The sequence below is a fragment of the Natrix helvetica genome (genome assembly GCF_964273705.1).
Source record: "Natrix helvetica genome assembly, chromosome: 1".
Taxonomy (NCBI): domain Eukaryota; kingdom Metazoa; phylum Chordata; class Lepidosauria; order Squamata; family Natricidae; genus Natrix; species Natrix helvetica.
The window spans coordinates 166,634,376-166,649,461 of record NC_138548.1 but is presented as its reverse complement, the minus strand read 5'-3'; the positions used below and the strand labels follow the sequence as shown (position 1 = coordinate 166,649,461).

Here is a 15,086-nt window from a genome sequence, read left to right as displayed (position 1 = left end):
TGTTAGTCCTGAGTGCTTATTTTAACTTTCTACAAATTGCTCCTAATCCACCCTTAAAGCCAATGTAGCAAAACTAAGTAAGACCCTACTTACTTGTAGTTTATGTTAAATTTATTACATCATTATCACACTTTTATCCCAGTGCTTTTATATTCCATACATCCTGTGCATGTACTGTATATTCAGTGACTTCTAAATTTTTATGTCCGTGTTTTCTGGCCTGGGGTCTGTAATAAAGTTATTCGATTTGATCAAGATCTTTGCTATCCCACCTCTTTAAATCTTGCTCAGATTTGTTTGTGGGTTTATAAGGCAGAAAGTAATTAGGAAGTGTGTGTGTGTGTGTGTGTGTGTGTGTGTTCTGAGTGTGTTCACTCAGCTGAACCCCACCTTTTCTGTTGTCCTTTATTATGCAGACTTCAGCTATATTCTTCATTTGGAAATAGTATTGACCTAAATTAAATCTCAGAATGGAAAGTAAGTCCCCAGCTTTGGGACATTCATTCTGAATCTTGCGAAGGCTGCATTTGTGTGTAAGGATAAAAAACATTCCTGAAGCATCTCCTTCTTTGATGGCAAAGGGTCAGCGGGAAAGGTGAACTGAGCTACGAGTTGCAGTCAAAGCTCGACTTATTTCCCTGCGGTTCCTAATCAGGGAATAAACCCCTCTGAAATCAAACAAATGTATTCCTAAATCCAAAGGTTGCATCTGATGCACTCAGAAACAATCCATTATGTAGGGAGCATCTCTTCTGTACTGAATTATATAATCTTCAAAGGTTTTTTTTTTTTTGGAGGGGCAGCTGAGAGGTGTTGAGAAATAAAACAAAAGAAATAGAAGATCGCTGCATGTTCTCAGCACTGAAGAATCAAAATCCCTGGCTAGCAAGGCCAGAGATCCACTCTTAGACACTTTCTGCATTTGTGCCAAACCTGTGGTTCTGATTTTGAGGGAACCTGCTCCAGGTGAGCGATGTTTTCTGGGCAGCATCACAAGCTGCCATTATGGAATATGGGAGTTCACCCTGCCCTATGGATTTCAATAAACAAGGGCAGGAGAAAGGGACATAAAATCAGGATTTGCCAAGCCCAACCTGCCCAACCAGATTGCCCACTTTGAAAAAGCACCTTTTTGCTCCCAGCTCCACCCCTTGTGGAAATTTCTCTTTCTCTGTCTCCTTGGCACTTCAACAAACAAATGTCGTAATTTAATAGCTTCAAAAGGCCATTTCCAAAATCCATTAATTTTTAAACCTTTCCCAAGCCTCTACTCCCCCCCCCCTATCTCTTTTAATCGTATCTTAAGATGCAAAGACTGAGCTTCAAAGTATTGCCTTTATGTCAAGGTGTTTTCAAACAGTTGGGAGACTTATATCATTTAGGGATACAAGAAAACTCTGACCAGGTTATAATTTAAATTGCCTATCTGGCATCACTGGCTTTTCTTTGGGAGAAATCACTCGGTTTATTTTCAGTGTTTGTTCTCCAATGTCCTATTGAATGAGATGGCTTGAAGATACTGAAGGCTTTTAAAATATTAGCACAAATACAGAATCCTACTTATTTTGCTGATTCCACATATTCTTTAACCACCCTCCTCCTTCTCCTCCTTCTCCTCCTCTTTTCTCCCCCTTCGTTCTCTGGTTGTGTTGTTGTTGTTGTTGTTGTTGTTGTTGTTGTTGTTGTTGTTGTTGTTGTTGTTCTTCTTCTTCTTCTTCTTCTTCTTCTTCTTCTTCTTCTTCTTCTTGTTCTTCTTCTTCTTCTTCTTGTTCTTCTTCTTCTTCTTCCTCCTCCTCCTCCTCCTCCTCCTCCTCCTCCCCCTCCTCCTCCTCCTCCTCCTCTTTTCTCCCCCTTCTTCCTCTGGTTCATTTTCTTCTTCCTCTTTTCCATTTTTTAAAGTTTAGAGCGTGTACTTCCTCACAGGAAAGTCTCCAGGACTCCACTGTGATTTAGGTTGTAGGTCTGGCAGTCAGACGGAATGGAAAGCAGGATGCTGCTTCACTGCTTGAGCCACTAATGGGTCTCTGCGTCAGTTAACTGGGTGTTCAAATACCTAGTAGCACTTGCAGAATGAGATACAGTGAGATCCATTGCTTGTCCGTTTGAAGTTAAATCAGGGAGATTTAATGCCAATAGACTGAGGTCAGAAGGGATGAGGTATCAGTTCTAGAATGAAACCTGCCCAGGCAGAGAAGACAATGTTCTTCACAAAAGATTTTACTCCCTTTCAAAATTCCCTCCGTTTAAACATGGCAATTAATCGACAGTGGTTTGTGTTAAATTCAGCAGAGGAGTAAATAAATGCTTAAATTAAACATTGTTAGAGGGTTTAAATGCAAAGTCTTCATAATCTACCCCTGGAAAGGCATTTTAACCACACAGTGTTTTATATTATTTTGTTAAATAAAGTAAAGTAACATTTCTCCTTTGTTTGAGAATTGTTCTTGTGCTTAACCATCCAAATGACGGATCCAAAGTTTACTTGTTTCAGCCTCTTTTACTGTGCTGCATTTTGATTCAGATAGATCTTATGAAATTCTTCCCTGCAATAGAAGAACTCTCAGTAAACAGTAGAGTAACCTGCTCCAAAATACCAGTATTTTGGAGCAGGTTATTTCCAAAGAGATTTAACGTTATAACCTTATCAGGACACCTCAAACACCATAATGATAACAACATTTACTGATTTAAGCATGTAGCAAAGCATATCTAGAGAACTGGCATTTTAGAGATTTCAGATGACTCTGAAGCCCTTCTGCCTCTGGATTTCCTGTTGATCTGAACGGTTTCTGACTGTACATTTTAGTGGGACAAAATATTAAGAATCTGGAAGATTTTAAATTGTCTTTTCCAACTCTTTTATTAAAAGGCATAAGTTTTTGCGGGCTGCCTAGACTCATGTAAGATTTAAACTGGGATGGCCAGAAGGTAGGTAGGGGATGAAGGGTGGGAAATTAGAGCCCATCTCCGGGTTGCAAGTATGAGAGATTAGATGATACTCCCTGGCTGCTATGGGTTTTTATTTCTGGTTTTATATTTCAATTCTTGCATTTTTATTTGTTTTGTTTTAAGCCACATAGAGTCATATACAGATGAGATAGGCAGATGTATAAATCGAACAAACACATAGAAAATAAAAGTTAGGTTGGTTATGCAGATGCAGGTTACATGTGAGATTATGTATAGTATCAGTTAAGAATGGCAATGAGTTAAAAACCCACTGTGTTCCTTGAGGCTCGAGGCAGCCCAACACTATGAATGAGATCAGGAGTGAAATCCAGCTGGTTCTGACGGGTTCTGGAGAACCAGCAGCGGAAATTTTGAATAGTTCAGAGAATCGGCAAATGCACTTCTGACTGGCCCCAGAGTGGGATGGGAATGGGGATTTTGCAGTATCCTTCCCCTGCCACGGCCACCAAGCCATGCCCACATAACCGGTAGTAAAAACATTTGGATTTCACCACATAATGAGATGTATGTAAGTTCCACAATTTCTCCCTCGCTGCTGGGAGAACCATCCACGCCTGCTCTAGGACCTAGAAATGCCCCTTTGAAGGTAGATGACTTCTAATCGACGCTCAATGTCCAGGATTTGCCACTAGGTGGCCCTACAGGTTTTCCTGTGGAAATCCAGGAGGCTGATAAATGCTAGATTCACTTTTTTTAAAAAAATGGGCAGCTGTAGAAATCAAATAAACAGACTCTGCCAAACCCTGACCTGGGATGGCAGCGAGAGATCTTGTATCTCCCAGATTCAAATATCTAAACTGAAATTATTCTAATTGCAGAGAGAGAGAGAGGGAGGGAGGGAGGGAGGGAGATGGAGAGGAAGGGGGAGGGAGAGGGGGAGAGTTCTCAGAAAAATAAATCGATTTTCTAATGGGTCAATACAACCATGCGGCCTTGCTCTTCTTTAGGAAATAGCGAGACAGAAAAAACAAACAAGCCAGAAATCTTAAAATGGTGTGAATCCCTAGAAAAAGAAGTCAAGCATCAAAGGAGACAAGATCCCTTGAATTTCATCTCAATTCTGTGCAACTGTCTGGGGCACTTTCTTACAAGTGGCCTGTTAGAAAGAAAACAGGGTTGTTTGATGCTGGATTGTTTGGATTTAGAAAGCAAAGCTCCCCCCCCCAATACACGAAGTGGGTGGGGAGAAAGAGAGAGAGAGAGAAAGGAGAGCTGGAGAAAATCATATGCTTATTGGGATGGCCTTGGTTGATGGCGACTGTTTAAATTAATGCTGTCTATGTGTATGTATGCAGGCCTGCATACATGGTATTGTTTTTTTCTAAGCAACTACAAAGTTAGATGGCCTTATTTGTTTATGGCTATGAAAGAATTATATCAATACGTTCAACGATTGAAATCAACTTTGATAGTAAATCCAAGTCACTCTGACCTAACTTTCTGGAATTATTGCTTGCTGGCTTGGTTCTCTTTATAAAAGAGAAACACTCCTTATAAAAAACAACAACAACAAACAAAACCACCAAAAAAAACCCCACCCCCAGCAAATCTAATGCATGCTGTTGTGGAAAAGGAAGGAAACGTTTCCAGAAAGATAAAAAATGAATATTAGCGTTCCTATGCCTTCTGGATACTGCTCATCAGCCAAAAGAAGAGTGGATCCCCCCCCCCCCCGCAAGCGGCTGTGTGTGGTCAGAGCTAACCAAAGTGTGGAAGAAAGAGAGAGAGGGGGGGGAGAGGGAGGGAGGGAAGCTACAATAGGATGTGACTGCCATTGTGTGTGTACGTGTGTGAGTGTGTGTGTGTGTGTGAGAGAGAGAGACAGACAGACAGACAGACAGACAGACAGACACACACACACACACAGAGCGAGGGAGAGCAAGGGAGAGAGCGAGCGAGTTCCCCAGACCTCCTCTCAACCCAGAAAGCAACACGAGCGAGTTGACCCTCCTTTTGACCCTTCTTGTTCTGGCGGACACCCGCGGTGAAACCAAGTTCATCCCAATGTAACGTCTGGCACTCGAGGGTCTAGACAGATGTAAACACTGCCAGGACTTTAGGACGAGCTTCTTCAGGGAGCCTTAGAGAGAGGACGCCATTGTTTATTACCTGTCTTGGCAGAAATGCTGCGCAGTTCACCTCAAAGAACCGGCCGTAAAGCCGGGAAGCAAATATTTGCTCAACCTTCTGCCTAGGGGCCCTTGGAGCTTCTAAAAGTGGGGGGAGATTTAGATCCGCTCGAAACACGCCTTCCCTTTCAGCGGAGGTGCCTAAGACCGTTGCCAAAGTCGGTCTTAGCCGCTTCGGTGGCGTCAGAGGGGACGGTCCCTTAGAAAATCTCCCCCCCGGGGGGGGGAAGGATGTGGGGTAGAAAATCCAACCACCTACAATTCCTTTCAACAAGACAGCCAGAAAAATACGATTTCTACAGTTTGTCCGCTAAGATTTCCTCCTGCGAATGTGCTTCCCAGTGGCCAATATGGGTGTCCCAAAGGTGCTTTTTTTCAGGAGGCAACTGGACTTCCTTGTTTTTTCTTGGGGAGAAAAATACACACACGCGCGCGCGCGCAATTGCCTCCTGAAAAAAGCACCTTTGGGAGAACCGTGACCTGGATGACTGAGAATCTTTGTGTGAGCCCGTGTATGTGTCCACCTTTTACAACAGCGGAGGAGCTGTTTCTTAAATAAACAGTTCTGAGGACCGTTCAAACCAAACTGACTAGATAACATACGATTTCAAATAAGAAGCTTCTAAGGATATTTTTAAAGAAAACAATATTTGATGAAAGAGAAGATAATTTATCATAGGGCATTGAGACACTACCCAGCATCCACTTACAAGGCGGCCCTATACCTGTTTCCTGAGAAATAAACCCCACTAAATTCTAATTATGCTGGGAAAGATTGAGGGCAAAAGAAGAAGGGGACGACAGAGAATGAGGTGGCTGGATGGAGTCACTGAATGGAATCCAGTGGATGGTAGAGGACAGAAAGGCCAGGAGGAACGTTGTCCATGGGGTCGCGATGGGTCGGACACGACTTCGCAACTAACAACAACAACAACAAATTTTGACTCATGGAATGAAGGAAAAGGAGGAGGGGAAAATGCCATAGCACCTAATACCCACCCCCCCATTCTTCAGTTGCCAAGTTTTTCTTAAAAAAAAGAAAAGCCGTGAGTCTTCTGAATTCTGATCTGGGACGAAACGGTGCCTATAAAAGAGCGTCTCTTATCTGCAAATGTTCAGAAGATGTGGTCAGGGAAAGGCAGTAAAGTGGGATTGGAAAAGAAAAAGGGAAACAGAAACTCCTGGGCCGGTTCAAAGCCTTCCGGAAAACAGAAGGGGGCGCCAAAGGCCAGCAAAAAGAGCGGCCGCCGATTCCCTCCCTCCCTCCCTCCCCCTTGCTATTTTGATTCAAGAGGTTGCCCGAGCTGCAGTCTGAGTCGAAACTCGCCCAGGTGATCTCAGGCACAGGATCGGCAAAGGGTTCTTATGCTATGCCTTTACTTCGATCGTTTGTGTCGGAATGGGGGTGGGATGCGGGTTAATAGTTGCTGCTTGCAGGAATCCCCCCTTTACCAAAACTGCGTGGGTTTTGCGGGGGAGCCTGTCACGCGGCCTCGTGGGGACTCAGAAGGAGTTTTAAAAAAAACAAAGCAAAACAAACAAACAAAAAACCCCTCCAACGCTCCGTTTCGCCGAATGGCCACGGATTCTAACTCTCAGAATCGACTCCGATATCGGGGAATGGAAAAAGCACCTTGTGTTTGCTTCCTTAATCCAGGCTCGGAAGAGGATTTTGTCCACTAGCTGATTAATTCTCCGTTAGCTGCGTGTGTGCATGTATTTTCCTGCATGTATTCTGTGCTGAGTGCTTTAATCGCTTATCCCAGAGGAAGGATAGGGAAGCAGAAAGATAGGGACGCAGTTTTAATCCAATCAGCTATTCACAATACAGTAATAAGGGAGCCCTTTTATGAAATGGCGTTTCAGACAAGCTTTTTCCAGCTTGTTGCCCTTTCCCAGCCCTTCCGGTTTCAAGCGGAGCCCAGCCTTTGGCTGCGATTGCAACGAAGTTCCCACCGGGAAGAATTCAGGACGCCCCTTAATTAAAGGGGGAGTCGAGGTTTAGGCGCATTTGCCCTTTGGGAACCTTAAAGGTGAAACCTAAACCCTTTCTTTGGGGGGGGGGCGGCGGAGGGGAACCCGCAGGCTTGGAATCTTCCGAGCTACTTACGGTCTGCAGCAATGCGTCTGTTCTTATTAGTCTGCGGAAGTATTAAGATTGGGAGGAATTACCTAACTCAGCTAAATTTTTAAATTTTATTTTTGGGTTTGGAAAGGATTCTTCAAAAGAATTCAGGAGTCTTTGGGGGTTCTTTACACTTCAGGAAAGTTTGGCTAAGAACTCAGGCGCCACCTTTCCTCTAAAACCAGATGGTCCGTGCCCAGATTCACCGGCTAGCATCCCACCTGAGTCACGCACCCCGAATTTTTTTACCAACCCCCTAGAAAGGAAAGGAAAGAAGGCCGAAGTGCGCCTTGGCGTCCAAAGCAGCGGCACTCGCACCGTACTAGTTTTAAGCCACGCGCTCATCAAGTCTCTCCAGTCGAAAGCCTTCTGGTGGGCGATGGACAAATCCTCCCTATAAACCCGGGATTTGCCAAATATATACCCGCTCTGAAATCAGCAGCGGGATTTTAATCTCATGGGAAGTAAAACGCAGGGGAAAGGGGTTGGGGGTGTAGAAGGGTCGCGCGGTCAATCCGGGGCGCTCAGTAGCCAGGAGAAGGTACGAGACAGGCCTCCCTGGGTTGGCACGGCTGGCCATGTCCGTGTGGCCCCCTCAGAGACGCGCCCGGGATATTAATGACAAGAATATTAGTGGCGCTTAAGCTTACGTCCTGGGCGCCTTGAGAGTAATCAAAGTTCCGATCAGAAGGCCAGCGGAGCACATCTCTCTCTCTCTCTCTCTCTCTCTCTCTCTCTCTCTCTCTCTCTCTCTCTCTCTCTCTCTCTCTCTCTCTCTCTCTCTCTCTCTCTCTCTCTTTCTCTCTTCTCTATTTCTCTGTCTGTCTGTCTGTCTGTCTCTCTCTCTGTCTTTTTCTCCCCCTCTCCCTCTCCCTCTCCCTCTCCATCTTTCTCTCTCTCTCTCTTGCTCGGACTCTCTGTCTGTCTCTCTGTCTGTCACTCTGTCTCTCTCTTTATCTTCCTCTCTCTTTCTCTTTCTGTCTCTCTCTCTCTCCTTCCCCCTCCTTCTCCGTTCCCTTTCGGCGCCGGTTCTTCAGCGGAATTTGAGAGAGGGAGAGAGAGAGAGAGAGAGAGCACGTGCGAACCGGGAAAGCGAAACAGATGAGCAAACTCTGGTTCAGGTAACTTGCCTTTTGCTGGGGGGGGGGGGAGGAGGAAGGCGGGCGGCCCTGAAAAAGAAAGGAGGAGATCCCTAGGTGAGTCACGTTCTTTGCCTGTACTGCAAACCTTTGAGACTTGGGAATCGAGGCCTTTACCAAAGACAAGAAATTGATATTTTAAGCAAGTAAATCCCGTTTCGATTGAAAAGGGAGGAGAGTCTGAAGAGAGATCTAGACAGGGGATAAAGAAGGGAATGAACGAAAGCTTCCCTCCTTGCTACGGCTACATTCAAACGAGCCCACACACTTCTCCGCCGATTTAAATCGTGTTTTGAAGGCTCCTTGCCCCCTCCCCTTCCTTCAGTGAAAGGATGTGCCCAAGGCGAAGGAAACACTTTAAGCAGACTTCCGTCGTTAAAGGGGTGTGGAGAGACCCGTCCTCTGGCAGAAAAAAACTTTGAAAGGGGGAAAAAGGGGTCTCTGGGCGCGCTAAGGAAATGTAGGAAACCCGCTGAGATGACGCTTAACGGAGCCCTTCCCCGGCTGGGGGTCGCGCCTGATGCGGCCGGTCTGATAGGTAAGCATTTGCCGAGAACGCCTGGAAGGCTGAAGAAGGGGCGGTTTCGTGGCAGGCGGCCAGGGCGAGTGAGTTTCTTCCGGGAAAACCCGTTTTTGTTTTTTTAAGGACGCCGGGGAAGAGGGTCAAAAGCTATCAGGGAGATGGGTGGGGTGGGTGGGGGGACACAATCTCCGCCTCCCTCCTCCCTTGGGCAGGTTTGCTTCTCCCGGACTCTCTCCCAAACCCCTTTTCTCAGGAACCGCACAAACTGCTTCTGCCGTTTATCCGGCGTTGCTGTTGGAGGGGTGGGTGGGTGGGAGAAAACCGAAAAAGAAACGGCGCCCCTTAGCAGTTAAAAAAAGCGGGGCACACATTCACGCGGGCGCGTTCACACACACACAAGCTCCCGGTCTCCCCCCCCTCTCGTGCACAAAAGCAAACGGGGCGGGGGTGAAAAAAAAGGGGGGGCTGGAATCAGGGCATAATGATTCACCTAAATGAAGGGGGAAATGTTGCTCAGTTCGTTTATTAATCAGGCTGCCAATTTCACCCCAGAGGCCAAATCTCAGCAACTCGTGCAGGATCTGACCGAGCGCCGGACGAGGACTCCTCTCTGCCGCCTCCTCCTCCTTCTCCTCCTCCTCTTCCTCCTCCTCCTCCTCCTCCTCTTCTCCAGTCCTGGTCTTTCCGTCTCCCTTGTTGGATCTATTTGTCTGCTCTGAAGCCGCCTTCATTATCCGCTGACAGGATCTTGTATTTATTTGCTTATAAACCTGTTACAATAAATGATTATTCGACCAGCGTCATTCGTACCTTAATGACGAGCCCTCCTTTTCTGTGATGAATGACATTTCGGGGCTGGAAAGGATGTATAGGTCATTTTGACCAGCCATTCCCTTAGCGTTTACATCTCGCTCCCCTTTCTCTTCTTCCTCTTCTTCGTTTGGTGCCTTCTTCAATATATATATATATATATATATATTTATATATTTAGAGATATTTTCCTGACCCGAAAGCGAACCGGCCCTTGTTGCCGTGAGCTGATTATTAGAAGGACCGATCATATATTTATACACACACCACACCTACAACCACGGACACTCAGCCCCCCCACGCCTGCCTACATTCTCACGTACATTTTTTTTCCATTGGGGAGGGGGAGCTGAGATGATGGAAAGAATACGAAAAGAGATGATTTTGATGGAAAGGGGGCTGCACAGCCCCACGGCCGGCAAAAGGCTGGCGAATCTGACCGAGGCGGCTGGAAACGCGGTCCTGGAGGCCCTGGAAAACTCTCCCCACGGCGGCCGGCTCAGCCCGAGACTAACTTCCGCTTCTCTGCACAGCTCCATCGGGGACCTCCCGGCCGCCAAAGGCAAATTCGAAATCGACGCTTTATTCAGCCTTCAGCACCAGAACAGCGAAAGCGCCGTAGCGGCAGAGCTGCCTCCCGCCGAAAGCAGGAAGAAAATTAGCCATTACTCCGAAGTGGCTGGAGAGGTAGACATGAACAGCGACGTGGAGGTCGGCTGCTCCGCGCTTCGCTCGCCGACCAGCCTGGCCTCCTCCCTGAAGGAAAGCAATAACAAAGGTAACTCTCTTCTCTCGTGCTCCCCATCCCATCCTTTTAGCGGGGCAAGGGTTGTGGGGGGGGGGATGCAGGGGAATCCAAGCACAGCAGGATCGAACCCTTCTCCTATTTTCTTATTTTGCTTATCCCCCTTTCCCAAGTTAGGGAAGGCATCCTGTAAAATGCGAGGGTATTAATTTGGAGATCAATCAAAGGTGCAAATAACCCCCCAGCACTCTTAAGGAATTTGAAGCAAAAGGTCGGCGCTAAGCGACTTTCCAGTGGCATTTATACTTTGGATTCTCTGTGTCGAAGTGTGCACGACAGGAGTGAAAATGTATGTGTACTTCTTACACAGCATATCCCCACATCTGAGGATCTTTGGGCAGATCGGCTAGGGGATTTTACATGGCTGATCTAGAAATCTGAGTTTCAAATTCTATAGCCGAATTTGCCGGCTATATTTAACCATCTTTCCCCTATTTCGCAAGTGTAAACAAGTGCTTTTTGTTGATTTTGGATGAAGCGTATTTAGAAAGGAGTGCCTATACTGAGCAACTCCGAGATGGCAATAAGATCCTGTTGGTATAATTGATGTAGCTCAATTTATTCAGAGCGCAGCTAGCGGGGTCCTTTAAGTAAATTATTGCCTGATTTTTTAATCTGAGCTTTCATTGGAAACTCAGCAAATTTTTTTAAAAAAAAGTTTGCTCTTTCCTATACTTACTTTTTGGCTTCTCCCTCCCTCCCTCCCGTGCGAGGTACTTAGCACGGTTAACCTTGACTAGGAATAATGCATCATAATGCCACAAACTCGTTCAATAACTTATTTTTAAAGCAGTGAAGAAAGAACACATTCTGTCGGACCCAAGTTGCACAATTAAAACCATCAGAGGCTGTGGGACTGTGGAATATTTTAGGACACACGTTTTAACAGGGCATTCGTTTGCAATCTGAATTGGGCAAGCCTTTCCATTTATCTTCCTTTTGTATATCTCTGGAAAAAGTGAACGAAAAAGTAAGGGGGGAAAATTCCGAGTGATAGGCCTCAGAAAAGATTAGCGGTAGGCATCTTACAAAAGACGCCTCTAACTTTTCCCATCGAACATATATTTTAGGCGGCGTGCAATCTTTTTTTATCAATAGATTGTTTTTGTTTTTAAAGGATGCTTAATTTTCTTGATGACTTCTCATCTAATTGCAAACAAAAGATAAAAGAAGAAACTTTCTATTGATTCTATTCACACCAGCAATTTGTCTCCCTCTCCCCCGACAGTCAGCATTAATTATTGGGGGGGGGGGGAAGCGTGGATTGCAGGGGCTGAAATCCGCCTGGCCGCGCGTCTCCAGGACAATAAGCAACGTCTTTCTTTTGTTACTTTTTTGTCTGGAAGGCTATTCAGAGAGCAGTTCGACTCCTAGCACCACCAGCTCGTCTTCAGGATCCACACTGAGCAACTTGCACAGCGGAAGCAGCCTGAGCACTTCCAGCTCTGGGGCCGACCAAGTGAGGAGGTACCGCACCGCTTTCACCCGGGAGCAAATCGCCCGGTTGGAAAAGGAATTCTACCGCGAGAACTATGTTTCCCGGCCTAGACGGTGTGAGCTGGCCGCGGCGCTCAACCTCCCCGAGACGACCATAAAGGTATTTGCCAAGGAAGAGGGACTTACGCGAGCCAGGCCGGGCCAGGCGGGTGGTTGGCGGCTCAAGAGCCGATTTGAGGGTTTGGGTTGTTGCTTCCGTGCGTGTAACTCCCCAGGCTGTAATCCTCTTTCAGCGGGGCTTGCCCGAGACTGAAATAAATGTCCTCTCCAGCGCTTGCCTTCCTCAAAAAATAGGAAGGAATTCTGATCAATGTAAAAAGGAATCGGATAAATAAAAAGAAAGCCGATGGCTTTGCTATTTTAAGGACCTCCGCCTTCAATGGGATAGATTTTCGTATTTTATTTTGTTCACCTTTGTTATTGCTTTTAATATTTGTAGCTACATACACACACAAAAAGAAAGAAAGAAAAAGAAGAGATAAAAGCAAAAACGGAGTGAATGAAATATCAATAATAAAAATAAAAGAAGCAGGAAAGGGATCGGATAATTAACCAAGTCACTCTAAAACTGAATATACACGTTTTGTTTCCCCCACCTCCCTGTTGGTGTATTTTTATTATTTTCCCTATAGGGGTTTTCTCTTTCCTTCAAGAGAAAGAGGATGCTAAGCTATGAGGCCTCTTGCAAATTGGCACTACAAATAAAAATATATTTTTTTAAAAAAGAGAGCAGCATTAAATAGTCTTGTATTAAACGGGTCTTTGTGCTTTTAAACTTGGAGAACGGGAATCGTGCCTTCAGCTTAACTCTTCAAGAAGTCATTATGCGAATCATTTCCTAACTAATAATTGCAAAGGGGACTGAGATAAAATGACAGTGAAAAATATATTCCATTTTCTTATAAAGCATTCCCCAACTCAAATCCCTTTTTAAAAATTATTATTTTACAATTTCAGCGGAAACTTCTCTTACAGCAGTTTTCACCTTCTGAAAAAATTGGCACTGGGTGATAATTTCAGTTCTGTATATGCTTACATGTCATGGACCGAAACGAATCTGAATTAAGCATAATTAATTGGATTAGAGGTTATAGAGCCAGTTCAGAATAAAATAAAAGTAGAATTTCAGAGAACGTTAAAGGTGGATTCTTGAGAATGTATGTATACCTTTTTTAAAAAACAAAAAACGCTGCTCTTTTGCCAAGCTCTGCTGGCAGTGATCGTTCAAATAAAATATAAAAAAGCTTTTTGCAAAGAGACATTTATGTACTTCTAACCTGAATTAGAATCAAAGAAGCCAGAATCTGATAGAAGGATTTCGAGTTTATTTATCCAGGATTAAAATGCAGGCAGCTTCTTTTCGATTTTAGCTGAGGAAAGCTGCCTTCACGAAGCTATTTTAACTAGAAGCGGATTTCCACCTCAGCTAGAACGGATGCGAATTGGTTGCAGTGGTTAAGACAGTGACCTAAAAACCAGGAGATTGTGAGTTCTAGTCCCGCCTTAGACATGAAAGCCGGCTGGGTGACCTTGGGCCAGTCACTCTTCTTTCAGCCCAGCCCACCTCGCAGGGTGGTTGTTGTGGAGAAAATAGGACGACGAAGCAGTATTTTGTATGTTCAGGCCTCCAGATGCTTATAAACCAGTGCTTCCCAAGGTGGCGGCAATTTGATTTTTAATGCGGGCAATTTGAACCTTGTTTACACCAAGTTAATGGCCTTTTAGGCTTCCCCCACGTAAGTACATTTTTTGAGTAAAGTAAGAATTATATGTAGGGGGAGCATCAGAATTTAAGAGATGCTTAGGTGGGGCACGGCCAAAAAAGGTTGGGAACCACTGTTATAAACGAATAACGGTGGGATAAAAATCTAATAAATGCTAAAATTAAAAGTGAGGACGGGAGGGAGCTGCGGCCTCCGTTGCTCGGCCTATGCACGCGGGTCTCGCCTCTCCCGCATTTCTGACTCACTCGGCGACTCCCCTTCCTCCTCCTGCCCAGGTGTGGTTCCAGAACCGGCGGATGAAGGACAAGCGGCAGAGGCTGGCCATGTCCTGGCCCCACCCGGCGGACCCCAGCTTCTACACCTACATGATGACCCACGCGGCCGCCACGGGGAGCCTGCCTTACCCTTTCCATTCCCACGTGCCCCTCCACTACTACCCGCACGTCGGGGTGACGGCGGCGGCTGCGGCGGCTGCGGCAGCCTCCGGAGCAGCCGCTTCGCCCTTCGCCACCTCCATCCGCCCGCTGGACACTTTTCGAGCCCTCTCGCACCCTTACTCCCGGCCGGAGCTGCTGTGCAGCTTCAGACACCCGGGCCTCTACCAGTCGCCCGCCGCCGCCGCCGCCGCGGGGCTCAACAGCAGCGCGGCTGCTTCGGCGGCGGCGGCTGCCGCTGCAGCTGCTGCGGCTGCTGCTGCCTCCTCGGCTCCTCCCACCGGCTCCGCCCCCTGCTCCTGTCTCAGCTGCCACAGCAGCCAATCGGCGGCGGCGGCGGCGGCCCTGGGCTCGCGCTCGTCCAGCTCGGATTTCCCCTGCAGCGGGGCCGGAGCCGCGACGGCCGCTTCGCAGCGCTCGGAGAGCAGCTTCCTGCCTTACTCGGCGGCCGTGCTCAGCAAGACGGCCGTCCCTTCCCCGGACCAGCGGGAGGAAGCTCCCTTGACCAGATAACCAGCCAGCCAGCCTCCTCCCCCCCCCCAGCGGAGGGCGCTGATGGGCCCTGGGCGGCCCTGGGCTGGAGCGAACCTTTTTTGGGGTCCCCTAGGTGGGAAGGGAAGGAAGCCCGTAGCCGAAGCTCTAAAAACAGAACGGGTTTTTTTCTTCTTCTTCCTAGTGCTGTTCTTGTTAATGATTCTGGCTTAGGACGGCTCCGGTTTAATACGGAATCTCCCCAAAAGAGAAAGAGCTGCTGTTGCAAAAGTTTTAATGGATGGATTTTGGGGCCCCGATAGAGCAAAAGCTATAAGCCCTCCTCCCTCTTTTTCAGTGGAAGGGCGCTGTGTGTGTGTGTGTGTGTGTAAAAGGGGAAAAAAAGCGATTCCTTCCAGACATTTACGGTACTTTCTTTTTAATCTTCGGGGAGAGATT

The 15,086-nt window shown here is 46.7% G+C and overlaps 1 protein-coding gene across 1 annotated transcript; it reads left to right on the top strand.

Annotated features, from left to right (window-relative positions):
- Window positions 1-10,050: 10,050 nt before the first annotated feature.
- On the top strand, window positions 10,051-14,669 carry EVX2 (even-skipped homeobox 2; the record flags this gene model as incomplete). The annotated part of the gene is made up of 3 exons (XM_081949580.1): window positions 10,051-10,474; window positions 11,848-12,098; window positions 13,998-14,669. 3 exons carry the CDS (start codon window positions 10,051-10,053, stop codon window positions 14,667-14,669), a joined length of 1,347 nt encoding a protein of 448 aa, XP_081805706.1.
- Window positions 14,670-15,086: the final 417 nt, after the last annotated feature.